General features: G+C 36.9%; 1 protein-coding gene across 4 annotated transcripts in view; it reads left to right on the plus strand.

The window, feature by feature from the left end:
- The first annotated feature begins 608 nt into the window (after nt 1-608).
- Nucleotides 609-21,391, plus strand: part of Nahoda (nahoda) — a 39,599-nt gene continuing 18,816 nt past the window's right edge. For 2 of the 4 annotated variants that reach the window (XM_070312098.1, XM_070312099.1), the window contains exons 1-4: nt 609-962; nt 9,374-9,782; nt 14,707-14,777; nt 21,269-21,366. In XM_070312098.1, coding sequence (XP_070168199.1) covers nt 9,593-9,782; nt 14,707-14,777; nt 21,269-21,366 — 359 coding nt within the window. In that variant the 5' untranslated portion in view covers nt 609-962; nt 9,374-9,592. The remainder of the gene's footprint in view (nt 963-9,373; nt 9,783-14,706; nt 14,778-21,268; nt 21,367-21,391) is intronic. The other 2 variants (XM_070312100.1, XM_070312097.1) reach the window with 2 other exon arrangements.

Below are 21,391 nucleotides of genomic sequence, written 5' to 3' on the forward strand. Positions count from 1 at the left end.
CGCGCAATCGAAATTCCTTCAGTGGCCAGTCTCATATGTTGTAAGATTATTTATTTTCGTATTTAATTTATATTGCTTCATGCGTAAGCCAACAGTGTCTGTTTAATCTTGTAATCTCATGCTTTTTACATTTTAGAAATCTTGAATTTAACCGAGTCGATTGTCTCGTCTAAAATTTGTTTATAATCAGACGCAAAAGCCACATGAACGTTCACGATTTATCATCGCGAACGCGAGGAAAAGGAAGCGAGCGCGATTTACGCAGTTGTAGAAAGCGCGGATAAATATATGAGAGACTGTTGCTTCGCGAGAAACAAAAGAGCGCAAGATCGCTCCCGCGGCGCGGACATCAAATTTGTTACACGGCGGGTAGAGTGAAGGTCCGAGAGGAGACGCGCGTCTCCTCCACGGCATTATAATTCATCCCATCGGAGTTTTCAAACTACGGGCTCTCGCTCGCCCGAGGAAGGCAGGTATTCGAACAAGCGAGCGGGGCAGGGGGAGAGAGCGGGCAGGCAAGTCAGGCAGCCAGGTAAGAAAGCGGGCGAGCGAGTCCTCGGCGAGGTAAGATGGTGGGAGAGCGCAAAGTGAGTTTTCGCTCGCTGGCGAGTAGTAGAAGCCGATCCGTCAGTCGACTACGTGATTCCGCGGTCTGGTGGTTAGTCTTCGTCGCGTCTTATTTATCCTCCATTTCCGCTGCATTTCGCTAATCGACTGCTTCGGTTTCTCTTTCTTCCGCGATCGTATAACGCAAACATCCGGTCGACGGCTACCAAAATGGCCGCGCGCTGAGGAGGAAGTTATCCGAGTGTCCTGGAACCTTCTTCTCGCTCGAGGTCCCCGCTCTCCTCGCGATACACCGTTTTCGCGAGGCGTTTATTCTCGACGATGATGACGGCGCGGGGACGTCTTGGATAGGATCTGCCGCGGAAGGAACAGGAACAACGGCTCGAGAGCCGCGGGTAATTTGAATTTAAAGTTTGCTTTGTAAATCGTCTTTTCTTCGGATGCGCGGGATTTTTATTTATTTCTTTTTTTTTGCGCGCGCGAGTTTCGCTCTCTCTCTCTCTCTCTCTCTCTCGCGGAATTACGCCTGCTTTTGAATAATTCTTGGTGTTGAATGAACAGGCGTAACGTGCGATAACATCGACTCTCGCTACGAGGTCGACGGCATCCACCATCACTGGTTACGTTCTCCATGAGAAATATGATGTGATGTTAGCTGCCGTCTCGGACATGACGCAAGTGTAAACCATGGGAGTCGAGTATCGCTCGTAGCGCTTTTTAGCGCGAAACGCTCATCAATTCTCGCCTTTCGATTTCAGAATAAACAGAACGCGAGAAAGTAACGTCTTCTGACATTTCTCGCTTTTAAATAATATTTCGAATTAAAGCGGATATAAAGTATTAAAGTTATAGGATAGAGTTCCTGTATATCCGCTTAATAATAAATAGAAAACCGTGACTACATCGTCAAACTCAACATGTAAACGGACTAAAATTAGAGCTCGACTGTTATGAATTTATGTAATAAATTTATTAAATAATTTATATAATGAAATTAAAAAATATCGCCTCGTTTTTTCTCAATTACGAAAAATCGATTGACGCATTTAAAATTTGCAGCTAATCGATAAAAAGTTGGATAAATTTGAAGAATATATGACTTTTGATTGTTCATAAATAATCGTATATTATTTAAATTGTGTTAAATTGAAGAGATATAAATTCAATTTGTGCAATGTTTATATTTGCGTTGAGAAGAAAGGGATTGTCGCACGGACCTGATTACGATTACTTCATTAAATATACCGAGGCTAATGAGACAAAATGATAGAGGATCCATCGTATCGGTCGCAATCTCCAATTTCAAGTGTCTTCATCGCGGAGCGGTGGAAGGATCCACCGACGAGGTGGATCCTTCCACCGAACGTCACGAAACACAGCCAGCCGTATTATACCGTTTTCTTATTCAGCCCCGTGTCGTAACATCGGGTATCGAGTATCGGGTTTGTTTATTTCGAGGGAAAACGGAACGGCAAACGCCAACGAGAACGGGATGTTAATGAGTTCGACGACGCTCGCTTGGAATGCCGGACTCGCTCTCCATAATACATCGCAGCGGCGTGTTCTCCATAAGCATCTCCCCCTACGATTTTCCCCTCCCCCTCCCCCTCCCCCTTCCCACCCCACCTCGCTCTCCTTTCTCATCGCGCTGTGTGTCTCCTCCTTCTCTTGCGTTCGCGAGATAACATCGCGACCGCCGCGCCGATCCAGCTAAGCGAAATTGCAAACGAGCGCGATCGACAGAAACGCGTTCGAGCGGCCAAGGCCGTTCGAGGAATGTCGTCGAATAATTCGATATCGAATCGACAATCGGCGCGGCGCGGCGTCGTTGAGTCTGCTCGAATCAACTTTTTTTTTTTTAGGTCAATCATATTTTTCAATAATGCCTTTGTATAGTAAGAGAATTGCATCCAGTGAAGGTGTGCGAGTAGATGAGGAATATAGATCCAAGGTTTTTTTTTTTTTTTTTTTTTTTTAATTATGCTTTGATCGATAAAAATAATATTTTCTTCATGTATATATATATATATATCTATTTGCTACTAAAAAGAATCAAATGGTTTTACATTAATAATCGGGGAAAAATTTTAAAATAAAAGAGGTTCATTAATGTAAATTTATAACTGATTTTCACATGATTATATAACATAGTATCATCAATTTGAAATTAATGACACCACGTACTCCTGTATTTCGCATGTATCCTGGTGATTAAATGTAACTTTTAAATTCCCGACTTTCATTAGGCATCATGTGATATCTAGCGCCGTCGTGAATGCATTAATGTTAGACAACGTTCGCAATTACACGAGCAATTAAGCTGTACTTTCCGTGGAAAAGATCGTCGTTAGAATTGAGAAAGAAACATCTCAGGGACGCGCGAATCAGTTTTGCGTCGCATTCGGCGACGCAAACACAATAGCGAAGCCCTCGAATCCGAAGTGCGATTAGAGCGAAGGACACCCGCTACTTCCGGCGTCGCGCCAACTTCCGCATTCGTTGTTTCCTTTCGCCCTTCGCCGCGACAACGGCGACGACGAGTTCCGAAACCGGCATGGGGGAAGGCACAACGGGATGGGATCAACGGCATTCGTCGGAATGCCGAGTAGCTTTCCAGGACGTAACGAAGGAGAACTGTTTCACGTACGCGTTGCGGTCTTAATCTCCGCTATCTTTTCTTCTCGCCCTGCAACCTCCCGTCGCCGCTCTCTCGTTTATGCCGCTCGCCGTGTGCACGCGGGCTGTGACGTATCAATGAAAAAGATTGGCAGCTCCTTCCCGCGTTTAAAAAGCGAGCAGTGACGAATTGATACTCTTTCAGGCCCTCGTTAAACAAGTCTTTGTTTTAAATTGTCCAATTTAAATTTTGTTTTATATTATACACGATGTTTTTCAAGTCAAGTCAATGAAACTTCAGGGTCTTATAGGAAACTTGACCTGGAATACCCTGAATATTATAATTTATTTTATGATCTTTTTTAGTCCATCAATCGCCGATCTCCTCAAGATCGAGACTATCGGATGCTAAAAATTGGTACGTGTAAAACGATATTCTATGACGAGACGTGTTGAAATGTTAGTCTTTGAAATTGTTCATCTTTTCTAATATATACAGGGTGTCCCATTTTAAAGGATCCATTCAAATATCTCAGAAACACTGCGTTAAATCGAAAAATGTTTCAAAGAAAAGTTGTGTGGCTTTAAGGGGGCCATAAGATGGTGACAATGATTTGACCTTGGAAAATCATTTGAAGGTCATGTGAAGGTCAACTTTAAAATCTTAAATGGAAACCCCCATTTTTTATTTAGTATTCTTGTAGCTGACATCGAGAGTTTACCTAAACACTATAATGAAGTATTTTTTTATTAAGTACTTTTTGAGTTATTTTATATTTTAATCTGACATATTTTGATATAAAAAATTAAATATCTCGTAAAATATTTAATTTTCGATAATCTTACCGTAATACTTCTATGTACAGAATAATGAGACAAATCAATTAGTATAAAAAAAAATTGTTTTTAAGAAAATTATTTACAATGTATTTTTTTAAACAATTTGTTTTTTTTTTTTTGGCACTAATTAATTTGTCTTATTATTCTGTACATAGAAGTATTACGGTAAAATGATCGAAAACTGAATATTTTACGAAATATTTTATTTTTTATATCAAAATATGTCAGATTAAAATATAAAATAACTCAAAAAGTACTTAATGAAAAAATACTTTATTAGTGTTTTGGAAAGCTCTCGATGTCAGCTATAAGAATACTAAATAAAAAATGGGGGTTTCCATTTAAAATTTTAAAGTTAACCTTCACATGACCTTCAAATGACCTTCAAATGATTTTCCAAGGTCAAATAATTGTCACCATCTTATGGCCCCCTTTGAAGCCACACAACTTTTGTTTGAAACATTTTTCGATTTAACGCAGTGTTTTTGAGATATTTGAGTGGGTCCTTTAAAATGGGACACCCTGTATATATCTGGCTGTGTGAGATCAAGAATTTTTGATGACTAATCGAATTCGTATGCATTAGTCATGCACACGAATTTCTGAAATGCTTATGCACGCCAGTCAGCATATTTAAAATAATTTTTTATTCAAATAAGTTCTAAAATCCCTTGACACTTCGTGTCTTTTCTTAAGATAAATTTGATATCGGGGTAATTATACATTTTCATTGTCCGTATCGATTAATTTTATCATAATTTTAAAGTAATAAATGCTCTCGTGTATTAATACATCTATGCATCCATATCGACAATAAATGACTTGCATTAATAAAGACGGGCCGCATGAGATTGACGAGGAAAAATATATAGCCATCTCTTTTATGTTTATCTTCCTTCTTCCTCCACGAGGACCGCATGCGGTTTATCTTCATCAATGCGATTTATCAATTATTTATCGCGCGCATCAATTTCGCTACGAGTGCGTCGACAGCTCCTGCCAGATGATCGTCCATTTCCTGGTACGCGCAAAATCGATAAATAATTTTGAACTCTCTCGCGTGTTTCTGTTCCGTGTTGAACGATTCCGTAATACCTGCTGTTTTTACGTATTTGTTCTTCTCGCCGTCTCGAGCAAAATCATCGGAGGGAACGAACTCCATTGAAAAGCTGTGGAATTCTTGCTAGCGAGCGAAGAATCAAACTATCCCGTCTATGCCATACATACTTAAACCTTTGGAATCTTTGCTTTGTCATATTTGAAATTTTCCTGCTTCTCCATCGGATTTTGATAATACAAGTCTAACATAGAGTTTATCACAGAGAGAAAAGTTTCTTTGGATTTAATAAATTTTCTTGTAACCAAAGAAATATAATGCTTGAAATGGTCCAATCATACTAATGTTTAAAGTAACAAATATGATTGTTTGATTTTCAAATAATATATTTATTTATCTTAAACAAAATATTTTTTGAATAAATTTCATTTTTTCTTCAACTTAAACGATTATATTATTCTTTCAAACAATATTCTTCTTTTATTTAAAAGATTCATTATATTGCTTTTGACCTAACTTCTCTTATTTAAAAGATTCATTATATTGCTTTTAACCTAACCTAACAATTTAAATAAATCTTAAAACAAGTTAGATAAAGTTAAATGACACGTCACTGCGTCTTTCTAATCTTTCTAATCAAATCTTTGAAGCATCTTAGGACCGTAGTATAATATACAAAAATCTAATTTTACTTACTACGAAGTATAGCGCGCCGCGTAGCGGTAAGCGAATAAATTATATTATTCCAAATAATAGTTATTCTTCCGTCAAACAACATAGTTTAATGCAACGAAACCAGTAAATTTTTTATACAACAAAATAATGTTTCGTACAAAATTATATTTTTGTAATGAAAGAAATATAAGTCAAACCAATAGATATATTAAATTTAAAGAAATCTTTTTCTCTATGTAACATGAGATTCGGTAAATTAATTTTTTCTTACCTATCAATATGTTTTTCAATATATTTTCTAATTAGATATTTGTAAGATATTTATTTGCGATAATTTTCTTCTCTTATATCAATTATATGGTATTTTGCCATCTGTCTTGACCAAATTTCAATTCAGATTTAACGTACGATGTGAATTCCTTAATTACTCTTTAGACAAAAATAATCCTCTTCTTTTTCATAGTAATTAGCTTCTCTCGATATATCCTCATCGGTTTGGAAAACAATGCTCCACGCTCTCTTTGTGTGTATATATTTAGTATATATATTCCATCTCGCGTTTATACTTCCCACGTGGAAATCCAATGCCTGAATGGGACCGTTCATCGCCATCGGCACTGATGTGTCATCTGTTCCAGCAAACCCTGTAACGCGCAGGTGGTTTCAATCCGCGATATTTTTACGCTGTTTGATTCCGTTCGCGTGACAAGTTCTTGACAAGGAGTTTATTCGCGAACGCGTCGCCGCGTCGTTTATCGGTCTCTTTGATATGCAAAGAAGCCGTTGGCGCGAGAGCTGTGCTCTCTTTGCGATGCAACGCTTAAACGTGATCGAGACACTCTTCCGTTTATTCAGTAAACTCGATCGATACTGAGTAAATAACAAACAAAGCTGTCACTCGCTCCGTATTTGCGTATCGTCGAGGGTTCCTTTCGGGAGACTCGGCTCACTCGGCTTGCTTCCCGCGAGTGGTCGTCTCTCGTGAGGATGGAATCTCGCGTGAGGTGAAAAAGACGGGGCGGAATTTTAACGACGAGATAATTACTGACTGCTACATGCCCATTGTTCGCCACCGATCCGGACGTACGCACGTACCTCGACGCGCGGTATCTCAACTTTGATGACTCATGAGCGTGCCTGTACGCCGCCATAAATAATATACGCGCGCTGTGGAAAGTATACATACGCTTTACAATCTCTGTTAATCTTCGTTAATCAGGAATGTAAAATTACAATTGCTTCGATAGAGAAATTAATAGCGCGAATAAATTAATTCCAAATATCAAATACAGATAGAAGTTAGCTTACACATTTCTGCGTGTTTTCACATCTTGTACCTATAGAGAAAAAAAATTAAAGGTCTCTATAAATTCTTCATTATACATACATATTTTAATGAGAAAGTTGATGCGTTAAATTTTTTGTCATCGAACGTCGCGTAAAAATCTTGCGCTTTCTATTTTTAATTATAAACAATATAATAAGGACTATATTCGGTTATTTTTTTTTCGCTGATATCAAACAATCCAGATAGCACAATATAATCGTTGACTCTTCTATTTAGCATCAAATATATTATTTTGAGGATATTCTTATAGAATTATCCTTTAAATCTTTGTAGAATATTCTCGTGTTTGCCGTAAAAGGATATTTCATAAATTTGATTAGAACATTGTATTTAGAACAGTCTCATTTTAAAGTTCTATGCAAATTCAGTTTAGTTTTTTTCATTTTATTAAAATAATATTTAGAATTCAAATATTTACTTAAGGATTTATAGAATATTTATAGAATGTTTATAGAGAGAATGAGTTTGTGCTACGGAATATATTCAAAAATCAATTTTCTCCAAAAAAAATGTATAAAGAATAAAAGATCGTAGTCGACGAATAGCTTCACAATAAGAAGATTCAGTTCGAAAACGACCTAACAAGAATTCAAGCGTGACTCTATAATAGAAGAATTCACACTACCGAGAAGAGATTCGGGAAGGATGTAATCAGTTTCGCATGCGAGTCCCATCCTGATTCAGAGATGACGCGATAGGAACCGCTTTTTTACAAAGGGCTTTTGTCGTGAACGAGTCTCGCAGATGACTGCAATATTTAATAACTTTATTGTTCGACATCTCTCTCTTTCCGCAAATTACATATAGCCTCTCTTGTATGCGAGATGCGAGTATCCTTCGAATTATCCTTCGATTCGCAAGATCCCGACTCGCCGAGCACGATCGCGAGGATCGATGGCACGTCAAGGAAAAGTATGCTATTGCTGCTGCTGCTGCTTCTTCTTCTCCCTCTCTCTCTCTCTCTCTTTCAAGCACCACCTCCACCTCGTTCACCTGTCTCCTCCATGCCGCGCCGAGCACACGTCAGACTCTTCTTCCGATATACTTGTTACGTATTTATTTTGCAATTATTACGTTCTCGCGTCTGGCATACCGATGTACATCGTCGCTGATTAACGGGCACGGGAGTTGTGTAAAGAAAAACGAAACACGGCGAAAGCTACCGGCAGCTTGTCTACGAGTGTACTTACGTATAGGTGTATCTCGTGTTCTATTAGTATGTTTCCGGTAAAATACACACCGAGATGCTCTTCATCATTATTAAATCTCTTCCCTATGTACTGACATACGGGAGAAATATGTCTCATTATCGCTGAGCATCTTTTACAAAACTATTTTCGTATTCAATTATTCTTTTATTCGACTCAATTTTAAGTTTTAAAAGATCGATTAATCAGAATTTAAATATTTGTAAATATAATTCTCTATTCAAATCGGATGTCCGTAAAGAAGATAATAATATATTTTTTTCTATTTATATAGGTACACAGCAACATGCGCGTCAAGTTTCCTATGATTAAATATATCAAATATATGCGAGCCTATCCCACCCCCCTCCCCCCTTCCCAATCTCGTCCCGATTCTTCGCGTACGTGAAAAATCTTTCTTCGCACAAATGATTTCCCACGTATCTTCGTGATGGAGCGAATTAACAGGCAAAAGCGATCGATCATGCAATTCACACGGTGAACACGGCGTCTTCACTTTTCACCTTTCGTATATCTTCTCCTTCGCAAATCTTCTCCTTGTTCAAGTCTAACGGGCTCGCATACCGAAAAATGTTGCTCGGATACGATTTCGACAAACTTGTGCGAAGATTCTTACTTTTTATCATTTCTTGACGAGTGAAACTTTTACCGTGTTTCGCTTACCCTCCTTTTCTTCAAGATATTATTATATAGGATCGAACTACTCAAAACATGATCGAAATTCTCGGAATAGAATAGAATAAGTAATGTATACTTGAATATAAAAATAGAAACCTTAGGAAAATTACGGAGTCAGGTCATTCTTTCCCTGAATTCTCTTCAATTGTCTGAATTTTTTCATTAACATTAACAAGTCACCTCGTTAAATGTGCCCTGATTTTATTGTCCTCCGACATTAATATTGGCATGAAAATAGGATCCTAAGAGAAAATAATACATGTTTCTTCGTGTATTCAGATCCAGATCGCGTGAGGAAAAATACGACTGTAGCCGTCGATTTCTCGCTCTGATCGAGATCGAGGATCGATCGTAAAATAACAAAGTTCATCGCTCGGCTTTCAGATCGGCCTAATCGGAGCGAGCAGCGAGCGGCTGGACGCTCATGCTGGGCTCGGAAGGATTCATCTCAGAAGAGCGAGAAGAAATATCGCCGGTGAACGCGGAAGCGCCGTGACATCGCGAAGAAACATCATCTCTCTCTCTCTCTCCCTTTTTCCCGTCCCCTCTTCTTACCGAGTAAACAGAGACTAATTTCCTCCCCTTGAACGAGATTACGGAAGAATGTCGCGGAGAACGAAACGGAACTCGGCGCTATTCCCGTCGTGTCTGACGTCGTTGCTGCTGATGCTGGCGACGACGTCCTGGAAAACCGCGCGGGCTCACGTGGCACTGACGTTCCCGCCGGCCAGACAGTACGACCTGGACTTCCTGGATAACGCCAGAACGCCGCCACCGTGCGGCATGCCGCGTGGTGAGTGTATTTGCGATGATTACTATTATTATTAGTCCGTCGGTATAATGTCTCGCGCGTCTCTTTTCATTCCTTTTCTTTGAAATTTCTTAACGCTCAATTTAGAATCAATTTTCTTTTCTTAACGGACGAATATCAATATTTGATTGTACAGTGTAAAAAAATGTAAGTGGAGATTAATTTGGGATGGACGGTTTATAAGAAGATGCTCACACGTCATCAGAGTATTCAGTCTTAATTGCTAATGAAATATATGGGTTGTCTCACGGGTCATTATTCAACGAAAGTTATCATTAAGTTGTTTCGAGCGCGAGAGAAAATATTATAGTTTCATGATTATGTGTTGAAACCTTCATACAGCCCTTGGTCGTAATTATTATATGATAAACATCAATTAAGAATTATATTGGAATAATACGTATTAATTATACTTTTTTATGAATATCGGAAAAGTGCGCGGAGGCTATTATTATTTTGTTTTCGAGATATACTCAAACCTTCAATGAAATGCGAAATTGCGTTATACATGGATGGAGAAGTTAAGGTTTATTAACTAATTAGTAAAGAATTTTATTTAATTGACTGTGCGACTAAATATCGCAATCTCGAGAAGACTTTCGCCATCGCGATTCCGAAACGTACTTCAGCCTTCGATGGAATGTCAGGTGGAATACGCGCGCGATGAAATCAGGTTCCCCTCTCAGTACCCCCTCCCGATAGCTGGCTATTCGAACGCTGTCCTGCGGTAAACGTGCAAAAGATTTTCGTTAGAGAATCTCCGCGTCTCCGGCGAGAATCGGCGAAAAGAAAGGAGGGGTTAAACATGCGGGATAAAGCGGGAGGATAATGTACAGAGGAGAGGGATCTATAGATTCCATGGGAAAACGACATTAAAGTGGAGTTTCAGTCGATCTCTCTGTCTCCCTTTATCCCGGTGATAAAGATAGCCAGTCAATACGATTCGAAGCGACTTTCACCGACTTACATGAAGGGAGCGCGAACCTCTCGGTACTCGCAGTTATTATCTTCCACGTTTTACGTGTACCCCAACTGTCAATATTCAAAGTCGCGTCTAGATAGAAGGAAATTAGAGTCAAACGGATCTTTTCCAAAAAAGAAAATTTTAAAGAATATGATATGCCTGTGTAATAATTTGTATCGAAATATAAAGTAAAAATGTGTAAACTATCAATATAAAGGAAATAGTGTCACGATAATTAATTGAATATTTAATCTGACCTATTAATAAAATAATGGGAGCTTCCTCTTCAGGGTCAATATAATTATAATTTTACTCCCTAGAAAAATAAGAAAAATCTAGAGTTCTCGGAGATTTCTTTCGTATCTAGAAAAATCAAAGAATTCTCGTGGAATTTTATTTTTTTGGGATCCAAGAAATTTTTTAAAAAATTCTCTTTTTGATAATTTTGCTTTTATATTGTAAGCAATCGACAATCCACCAATAAGCCAAGTGAATTTTGTATTTAAAATATATATTTCTGTGTATACATTCAATGCCTTAACAAAATATTGAATATGCAGTGCATATTCTTTATTGTAATTTTTAATGACGAAAAATGAGAAAATGTTATGCGAGTGAAAAATATTTATCTTACGAAAGCTATTCAATTCTTTTTTCAGTACATTTGAAAATCTAGCATTTAAAAATGCATACGATAAAAAATCTTATTTTAGAAAATTGCACCAAGAAATTTTCGAAATATTCTCTTCTTTTGTAATTTTGAATAAAAATACTTGGAAGATCAGGGAATTTTCAGAGAATTTTTTTACAAGATTTGAGAGTAAAAACCAGGGTTGGGAAGTAACGCGTTACTTGTAACGCCGTTACCGTTACAGTTACTTTTTTTTGGTAACTGTAACGGTAATGGCGTTACAAATTTTATTTGTAACGGAAAAAGTAACTTCGTTACATTTTTCGGTAACGAGTAACGAATTTAACAGTTACTTTTATCGTTACTTTTTTCAAATTTTTTGATTTATTTAAGATATTATTCTTGCTATTGTGCGTGATAAAATTTTTATCTTAACCATAAAGCCGTAAACAAATCGACCAATTAGCATTCTTATTATGTTGTAAAAATGCTTGAATGTGATTGATCAACTTATGGCTCTTGCAGACCAGTGCGATGATGCGACGCGCGATATCCAATGAGAGCTTTATCTTTTCGGAAAAGCAGAGCTCTCATTTACTACCAGTTCTAAGTACCTTGCAACGAAAATTAGAAAATCTCAATAAATCTGACCTTATAGATTGCCATTCATTAGTTGAAGCTATTCAGCAAGGTTTAAATAAAAGGTAACTTATTAATTTGATTAATACATATGTTATTTAATTTTAAATAAGGATTTAATTGAAAAATATTATTTTATTTTAAACTATTGATTCAAAAGTATTAATTTCAATAAAACAAACAATGTCGCTTAATTTACTATATTTGATTTTAGATTTCTTACAATATTTGAAACAAAAGAATTAATAATAGCAGCATGTTTACATCCAAAATTTAAGTTAAACTGGTTAACCGGAGAAAAAAGAAAACGTGCTGAAAATTACTTGGAGGATTTATTGGGAATCCGATCAACTGAAAATTCTTCAAAAGCTGGAAAATCTGACGATCACGATGATTTTTTCATTTTTGAGCAAAAAACGGTGCAAAATGAATCTGAACAAGAAGAATTGCAACGGTTTTTAAAATCAAATAATTGTAATATAGAAATGTTAAACGACTATCCAAAACTTAAAAAACTTTTTATTAAATATAATACAGCTCTACCAAGCAGTGCATCTGTAGAAAGAATGTTTAGCATCGGTGGCTCTGTATTAACACCACAAAGAGGGCATTTAAATGATGATACTATGGAGCAACAAATTTTATTAAAAATTAATAAAGAATTTCGATAAAATTTAATCATTTATTTTGTAATAAACCTTGAATGAAATCTTGCTTACAATTTTTTAAAAGTTTTTCTTATGCAAAATAATTTATTAGTTTGTATTGTAAAAAAGTAACGGAAATTGTAACGACTCGTTACTTTTTAGTAACTGTAACGGTAACGAGTTACTTTTTAAAATTAGTAACGAGTAACGGTAACGAGTTACTTTTTAGAAAAAATAACGGTAACGGTAACGAGTTACTTTTATAAAGTAACTTTCCCAACCCTGATAAAAACATCCTACTATATATTGCATATATATATAAAATATAATATCTGAACATGTCTTGTGTGAAAATTCACTTAATATTTCTTTCTCGATTTTTAAATTTGTTTTTAATTTTTTAGTATCAATTTAATGGCAAGTCCTTTAATGTTTAATGGAGTGAAAAGTTGAGAACAGAGAGATTATGACTGCACATTGAGCGTTTTCACATTGTTGTACCGCGCGAGGTTTTAAGCACGAGAACATTGTTACAATTACCCACCTTGTCCGATGTTGTCGGAGATCCTTCATTTTCCCTTGCGAAAGCGTAATTAAGACCACGCCATAAATGGCACCGCACTGATTGTTACATAAGCAACAGGGAAAGAAAGACCTATATCATTACGCTGTCGGGTAACGCGAATTATCTGTTCGTCTTAACAAAGGGAGATGACGAGTCTACTCCGCGGGCTTCTTTCCGCTCTCATTTACTCTTTTCCATCTTTGGCGCAGCGATTAATTTGTATCGTCCTGCTTCTCGCGAGCGTAGCTCACGTTTTCTCACGTGTCGCACGAAATTGCGACAAAGTCGTATAACTGGTCGTGGAAAATTGTACGCTCGGACGTGCAGTTGTTCAGTGACATTTAATCGACTTCACAACGCGATTAATAGATTAAAAGATTACACTACGTAATTCGTTTCTTTCCAGTTTCCCCGATTCGCCGTTCGATTACGATCCAATTACATTATTTCTCGACATTCGCACTTCTTCTCTCATCCTTTCTTCCAAATATTAATTCTATTCATAATTTTTATATTGAATAGAAAGTAAGCCAAAGTTTGACTCGACTGCTTTTACAATCGCGTTAACGATATGCGTACCGACTGGTGTATGGCTATAAATTTTTCTTTCCGCGATCGTAATTTAATCGAGCCGCTCCGACGACTCCGCTCGGTCAATGGAAGAGAAGAACCGCTTTCCTTCCGGAGACGCTCGGGGAAGCGGAAGAGACTGGTCTGATAATACTGGAAAAGTTGATTAAAAGTACCGGAGGCTAATCAGTTATTTGCATTTATATTAAATTAGCGCGTAAGCTTCGCGGATTCGCCGCGTCTCCTGCATGAAAGCAGTTCGCTAAAAGAATTTGTACACCAATATAGAATATAATCATTATAATAGAAAAAAAAAGAATCGGAAAACGATACTGCACGTGTGATCAGTGAATATTGGAACGCAGCCTACATAAAACATTGACATAATTACACATATGAAAAAATTGCTATTTATCAAGTAGCAAGTTGTCTTCTGAAGAAATTGATAGAAATAGAAGAATATATTTTTCATTTTTTAATCGCAATGAATTTTATTAATCTTCATTAAACAATTAAATTTGTTTATATACAGACGTTTCATCTTAGAATATTTTAAAGGTAAGGTAAAATCTTACTCGATGTGTCTACGATTATATGATTTTATTTCGAAGCTTCGCCTAGCGTTTGAAAGAATATTTGATAAAAGATTGAATAATTAATAGACGAAAGACGGGTATTTTCAAAGTGCTTTTGGATCGCGATGTATACTCGGCATTAAAGGTACATGACATCCGAAACAGGTCGCGAGCCGAACGTGGCCAGTATCAGCGCTGCGACATTTAACGGTGATGAATTTTCGGAATCAATTAATTTCGACGATCTATCATTATCCGATTATACGAAACCTTGCGACATAGTCTAATTTTAATATTCCACATTTCGTCTTTCAGGCCATGTCAAGACATCGTTATTGGCAGGAAGCAATTTCAACGTCACGTGGCATCTCGCCTATCCCCACAGGGTGAGTAAAATTCCTTACAAGTTCTTTTTTTTTTTTTTTTGCACGATACGAATCTTACGCGCGATCTTTCTCAGAAAGATTCTTCGCTGCATTATAAAATATAGTAAAGCAAATAAAATAATTGGGCATGGAGAAAAAAATCATGAACATTCAATTTATATATTATTATAACGTAATAACGTAATAATGTAACTGTAAAATATATACATATAACTCTTGATAATATATCAGAGGGAATTGTCATATGCGCCTTTGCAGTAGAATACGGCAAATCTTCGATGTTTCGAAAATTATTAGGTGTACAACTTTACTTCCGCCGTTTTTTTTCCGAAATTCGAGGCTTTATTGTAAAAAACTGGTTATACATTTATGATTCAAAGTATTGTCCATCGCTGGCCACTACTTTCTCCCTCTTTTTGACTTTGACTCGAGTCTTCATTAAGTAATGCCTCCAATTCTGCATCTTCGAAAACCTTCTCTCTTCCACCGCTATGCCGGTCTTCGACGTGAAAATCACCGTTCTTGAAGCGTTGAAACTACTCACGACACGTTCTTTCACTAATAGCGGCTTCACCATAAGTATTTGAGAGCATTCGATGAGCCTCAGCTGCAGATTTCTTCATATTGAAGCAGAAAATTAAAACGTCCCGCAAATGACGAGAATTTGGCTCGTAAACTGACATTTTCAATCGAGAATAACTTTATGATGCAGACACAAATCGACTAATGTTTCTATGGGGTTATGTTGACAGATGCCCAAGTTTATTGCACGACATCTATGATCTATTTCTTTCAACCACTACTTACCGCTAAAGCCATCTATAGGAAAACGGCGGAAGCAAAGTTGTACACCTAATAATTGAGCAAGAATGTGAAAAAAAAAACGGGAATCTCTTGAGAATGCCGCAAAGAATCTTGAGGAACTACCTCCTTGAATATTTGATGACGCCACATTATTTTTTTTTCGCTCTGACGCGCAACATTACCGATGCTGATGTACGATGTATATTCATTTTACGGTATATTGGAATTCCCATTATACATAACAAGATAGCTCAAGATTTTCATACTAATCTTTATTTTATGTTACTTCGTATAAAAATTGTAAGGATATTTTTCTACGATAATATGTAACATCATCGAATTATTTTGTTACACATTTTATTTATCGCATCGCTCCACATAACAAAACACGGAGAGGAATCTTGAATGAGGTAACGGGCTTCGTCTGGCCGTGTTGAGAATCGCTCGGATTTCTCGCGGATAATTTTGCGGAGAGAAAGGGAAACGAGATGTGTAATATGCCTGCGTGATTAACGTCGCCCTCGGCGTTAACTCTATATGTATACGCGTGACGTTACACATCTCTATTTGCAAGTAAGCGAGACCGACTGTTTAAAAGTTGTATTAACGGTTACGTGAAGACGGGATAAAATCATACGCGTACATTTTATTATTTATACATAACGCCATACTACTTTCTCCGGAGCGCGCAACTCGACTTTCCGGGCTTCACGTTCCTCGGCCCGGTGCGGCCGCGAAACGCGTTCGACATAACGAAGCATTTATTCGTACAGATATTTATGTAATATTGTATTTAAATGTATATACACTATGCAAAAAAAATTAAAGGGTCACTTTCTTCCTTCTACAAAAAAGGCAATTTTCAAGTGGCTGCAACTTCGTCGCATATAATCAGATTGAGATCAATAAAAAAGCGTTACAAAGCTTGAAGTTTCTAGTTTTAGAATCTTTTAGTCAAGTTCAATTCTTTTCATTTGTTACGAAGTTACATTATGAAAAAGCAACATCCGTCGATTGACTAAATTTTTCAAAAGTTTATCAAAGAATGCCGAAGAAAAAAAAATTGTAGCACAATTTCGTTAATTGGATTTTAAAGAGCAGAGTTTTATCTTTAATTTGCTTTTTTAATGAATGTCCTGCGATTTTTTTTCGCCGAGTTATTCACTACTAAAGTAAAATCGATCTATTGACTTTGAGCGTTCATAACTAGTGAAAAAATTATCGCACAATGATTATTAAAAAAGCAATTTAAAGAGAAAAGTCGGCACTTTAACATGCACTAATTGCTTTTTCAATTAATATTCATTGTTGAAGTGTAATCATTACTTTAAAATCAAGTAAAAATTGCACTGATTATATGCGACGAAGTTGCAGCCATTGGAAAATTGCCTTTTTTGTAGAAGGAAGAAAGTGGCCCTTTAATTTTTTTGCGTAGTGTATATGTATTATAATAATTAAGTTTTTATACAGCGTGCATTACAAATCGCACAATAGATTGTAATGACAATCGGGAGTCTGCGTAAATTTTCATGAGTTCACATGTAACTCTGTAAACGATTAAATGTAGATTGAAATCTGGATAAATTAAATTTAAATGACAATAAACAGCTATATCGATCACATTCGGTCTTGTCGAACGTATGATTCTTTCGAATCTTCGATCAACCGAAGGAGAAAGCTTTACGAGCCTTTGGAGAAAGTATTAGTATCCAAGTGCGAAGCGTAAGATTGAAGACATCGAATGTTATCAAAACTCCAAACAATAGCTCTTGTAATAGTCCATCAAAAAAAATGTATATATCTAGTATTTTTGCTCTTAATTTTGTTTATAATAATTTTACTTTTCTAACACGAAATAAAAGCGTATAACTGTCAAATAATAATAACAATAAATTCTTTATTGTATGTTCATTAAAGTGCACTATGACAGGCAAACGAGGAAACGTCGCGGCACTCTTGCTCGTCCGACGAGCTCGATAATAATCGCCATCGGTCGTTTGTATTCAACGTGCGAGTACTCGAACGTTCAACACTATCCGCAGGACATTACAAATTTGTCCGCTCATGGTCTACGAAAGGAAAAGAGCACGTCTCGGAGACTTTCTCTCTCTCTCTCTCTCTCTCTCTCTCTCTCTCTCTCTCTTTCTTCTCTATCTCTTTTTCTCTGCCTACGTGTTGCTCGTCGCTCAAGGTGACACGCGCTGAATTATTCACAAGCGTGGTTGCCTCGTAGGCATGTGGCCTATGAGTAGGCCGAATAGAGGCGGTTATAGGCGGCCAACGTGTGGACGCAATGCCTGGAGAACTTCCCGAGGTAGTAGAGATCGGTATGCCGGGTACCGTAACTCGAACATCCGCCGATGACATTCGTTCGGGCACGAAGGCGTCGTCTTGCCTTCGGCTAAATGTGCAAAACCCGCGATTCTTACTTGGCGAAGCGTGCAGCGAAACCGAGCCTCCGTATGCAGCAATGGCCTCCATCCTCGAAACGTTCTCCATTGTAGCGCGATTATCCAATATACAATATATAATATGCATCTCTTCGACACGATTTGAATGGAGTTGTATCGTTATCTAAGATATTGCATTACCCATATCATCATAATAGAGAATAAAACCTGAAGAACACATGTGGAAAAAATTTCTTGGTCAAAAGTTGAAATATGGAGATTTAAGGAATACAGAAAGAAATAGAAACCTTATTCTTTACATAACTTTAATCGATTTTATTTTGATAGATTATTAATGTAAAAATTATTCTATAAGAGTAAATATTAAAAGAAATGAGGTCGATTTTAGATTCTAATCGAAGAATATATGGAAGAGATACTGAAGAAATCGTATGTAAGATATTGCACTATCCATATTATCATAATAGAAAATAAGACCTGATAAATACATGTGGAAAAGATTCCTTGGTTAAAAATTGAAAATGGTAAAAAATACAGAGAGGAATAGAAGCCTTATTCTTTATACAACTTCAATTGATTTTGAAGTTTAACATTAAGAGTGATGAGGTCGACTTTAGATTCTAGTCAAGGAATATATGGAAGAGATACCGAAGAAATGGTATTTTTTCTCTTTCTTATGCCGATGCACCTAGATTCATGAAAATATCAACCGCAGTCGCAAAAAGAATTATTTCCAAATATGCAAGAAAGATGTAATCTCTCCTTCTTAGGAAGGCAGTCGCTAGGTGGTCGTTAAGGGGATGGACGAAATGCGCGCGATAAACATTCGCACGGATTACATTACGACATTTAGAGACATTAAAATCTTGACCGCAGCCTCCTTGGCCGCGCGGGAATATCCGCGCTGGATGTCGGCACGAGAAAAATTTGACGATAACAACCGTGCCTGCCTCCGAGAGTGCAGGTGTGTTCACCGTGCGAAGCAGTACCACGACCACGTCGTTGCGACTTGCCCTATCTCTACCCTTTCTCTTCTTCGCGATGTCTCGAGGTGGGAACGCGCGACCATCGTTTCCTTCTGCAACGAATGTCGTCTTTCACCGACTGTCTGATTGCTCTTGTCGACGGATGTCACGCGACAAATTCGTAAGATAGCTACGAGATTTGCGCATTCATTCCAACTTATTCCGGAAAATATACAAACTCTAGATTCATCGATGGAAACTGCTTGAGTGGAAAATATATGAATGACCTAAATCCATTAATTATGATATTAGGAAAACTGATTTTCTTATCAAGTAGCATTAATGAAGAGATATTGCACACTCTAACAATAATATTATTATAGTAAAATAAATTTGTACGTATACAAGATATAATTGTTTAATCATAATATCTTACATATTAATTTAAACGGTAAATTATATAATCTAACTCATTCTATTTACTACATATATTCTCTGATTTTTCTATTTTCCAAATTTTAATTTTATTGTCAAAAAAAAAAACATCTTGTTTAAAATGTATTACTATCTCATATATATATATAATACATACGTATCTGATGTATATCTTGTTGAATCCTTTTATCGTTTATTAAAGAAAATTTTTTTCCCGTTTATTTTTAGATAAATAAATAAATTAATTAAAATCTACGATTGCGCACGTCAAACATACAAATATTTTCTTCTCTCTTTCGGGTGGATAATATCGAATCCAAGAATTAATTGGAATGAAGATATAAAAAGAATAAGACAGAGATTATCCAAGGAGATATACCTGCGTGTGTAAATTAAAATTACCGATTTCCGATTCGAAAATCGCATATCTCGATTACGAGGTCGTAATCTGCATCCGCAGATCGGCCCGCGATAATCCTTACATCGCTTCCTCCTACGAAGCCGTCACGGACGGATACGGATGTTACTCAATAACGTTTATGAACTTGCATCGGGGTGCTTTCTTAACGGTGCTCGGGCCGACGTGATTATAAAGAATCTCACGATGTCGCAACCGATGGCGCATATCAATCGGCCGGGGGCATCCATTAACTCCTTGTCATTATTCCGTCATTATCTCGACGGGGGAAGAGAGGAAGGAGCGTTCTTAATTCGACGACGGAGAGTCTTTCCGCGCTCTTTAATTCGGCGCACGAATTTCGTAAATCATGTCGCAAACGCGAGATTCCGAGGCGTGCGTTTGCGGGTTAATAGAAGTGATCACGACCAATCGCGGCTCATGCATATGATGCGCTTGTACGATGCGAGTCCATATAACGGCTTTATCGACATTCTGGCGTCGCCGTCCATACGGACCGAGATATTCGTGTCAGAATCCGGATAATTATTATAGCCACGACCGAGATGCATACATATTTGTCTGAATAATCCGGACATCTCAGGTTGGCAATCGCAAATGTACCCATTTGTTTTGTTGCCGATCAAGTAAAAAAAAAAAATGAATGTGATAATTGACACAGCTTTTAATTAATGTAATGTTTTAAATAAAATAATGTTTTCTAATTTTGTATTCAATGTATACAAATGTGTGTGTATATATTTATTTATTTTATATTATATGTTTTTTATATAATTGTTGTTTAAATAACACGTTGATAAACGATTATGTAGCATTAACGGCATTAATTGTGTCAGTAAATCAAAGAAGACAAGTTCTAGTCCGTTATTGTATCGTCGATTTATTAAGGCCAGCGTAGCAAATGGCAACAACGATGGAACGAATTACTTTGCTTCTTGCAACTCGTCGAGTTACAAGAAAAAAATCGAGAGATCTCGCACGACTGGGACCCACTTGCATCAATTCCGCTTATATGATTGGTATCGAAACCGCTCTAACCTTTTTCCATGTGATGATGTGCTATTTATTGCGGAACTCGAACAACAGCCATAAATTTAGCAGAATGAATGCCATGAATGGACAAAATATAAATGTTTTGTTGAACGTTTCATGACTTGTATGTGTGACAGGAACATACTTTTCAACTTTTAGACTATAGAAAAATCCACATATCCACAGATACATGAATCTCTTTTCCATATAAAAAACTTAATCCGAATCTTCAGTTTATCACTTCTCTATTGAATGGCGCGATGATTATGTCAATGTATAATATTTTGTCGGGGAAGAGATGAGTATAAAATAAAACGAAACCGTCGATATTTTAATTGAAGGATAAATAAAAGTCAACTTTTAAGAGCAAATAAATATTTTATGTTTTTCACACATGTATGAATATGAATATTTGCTATTTTTCAGGGAGGCTTTCGACTTCAGATCTTAGATTTTTACGATAGACCTCTGATCGATCTAACGCCTATCACACGAAACAGCGAATTCGTCGAGGACGATGCTACGTAAGTATGCAATGATGCGCCCTTT

Source organism: Polyergus mexicanus, unplaced genomic scaffold (genome assembly GCF_030449975.1).
Source record: "Polyergus mexicanus isolate NDT 795.1 unplaced genomic scaffold, iyPolMexi1.0 SCAF_21, whole genome shotgun sequence".
NCBI lineage: Eukaryota > Metazoa > Arthropoda > Insecta > Hymenoptera > Formicidae > Polyergus > Polyergus mexicanus.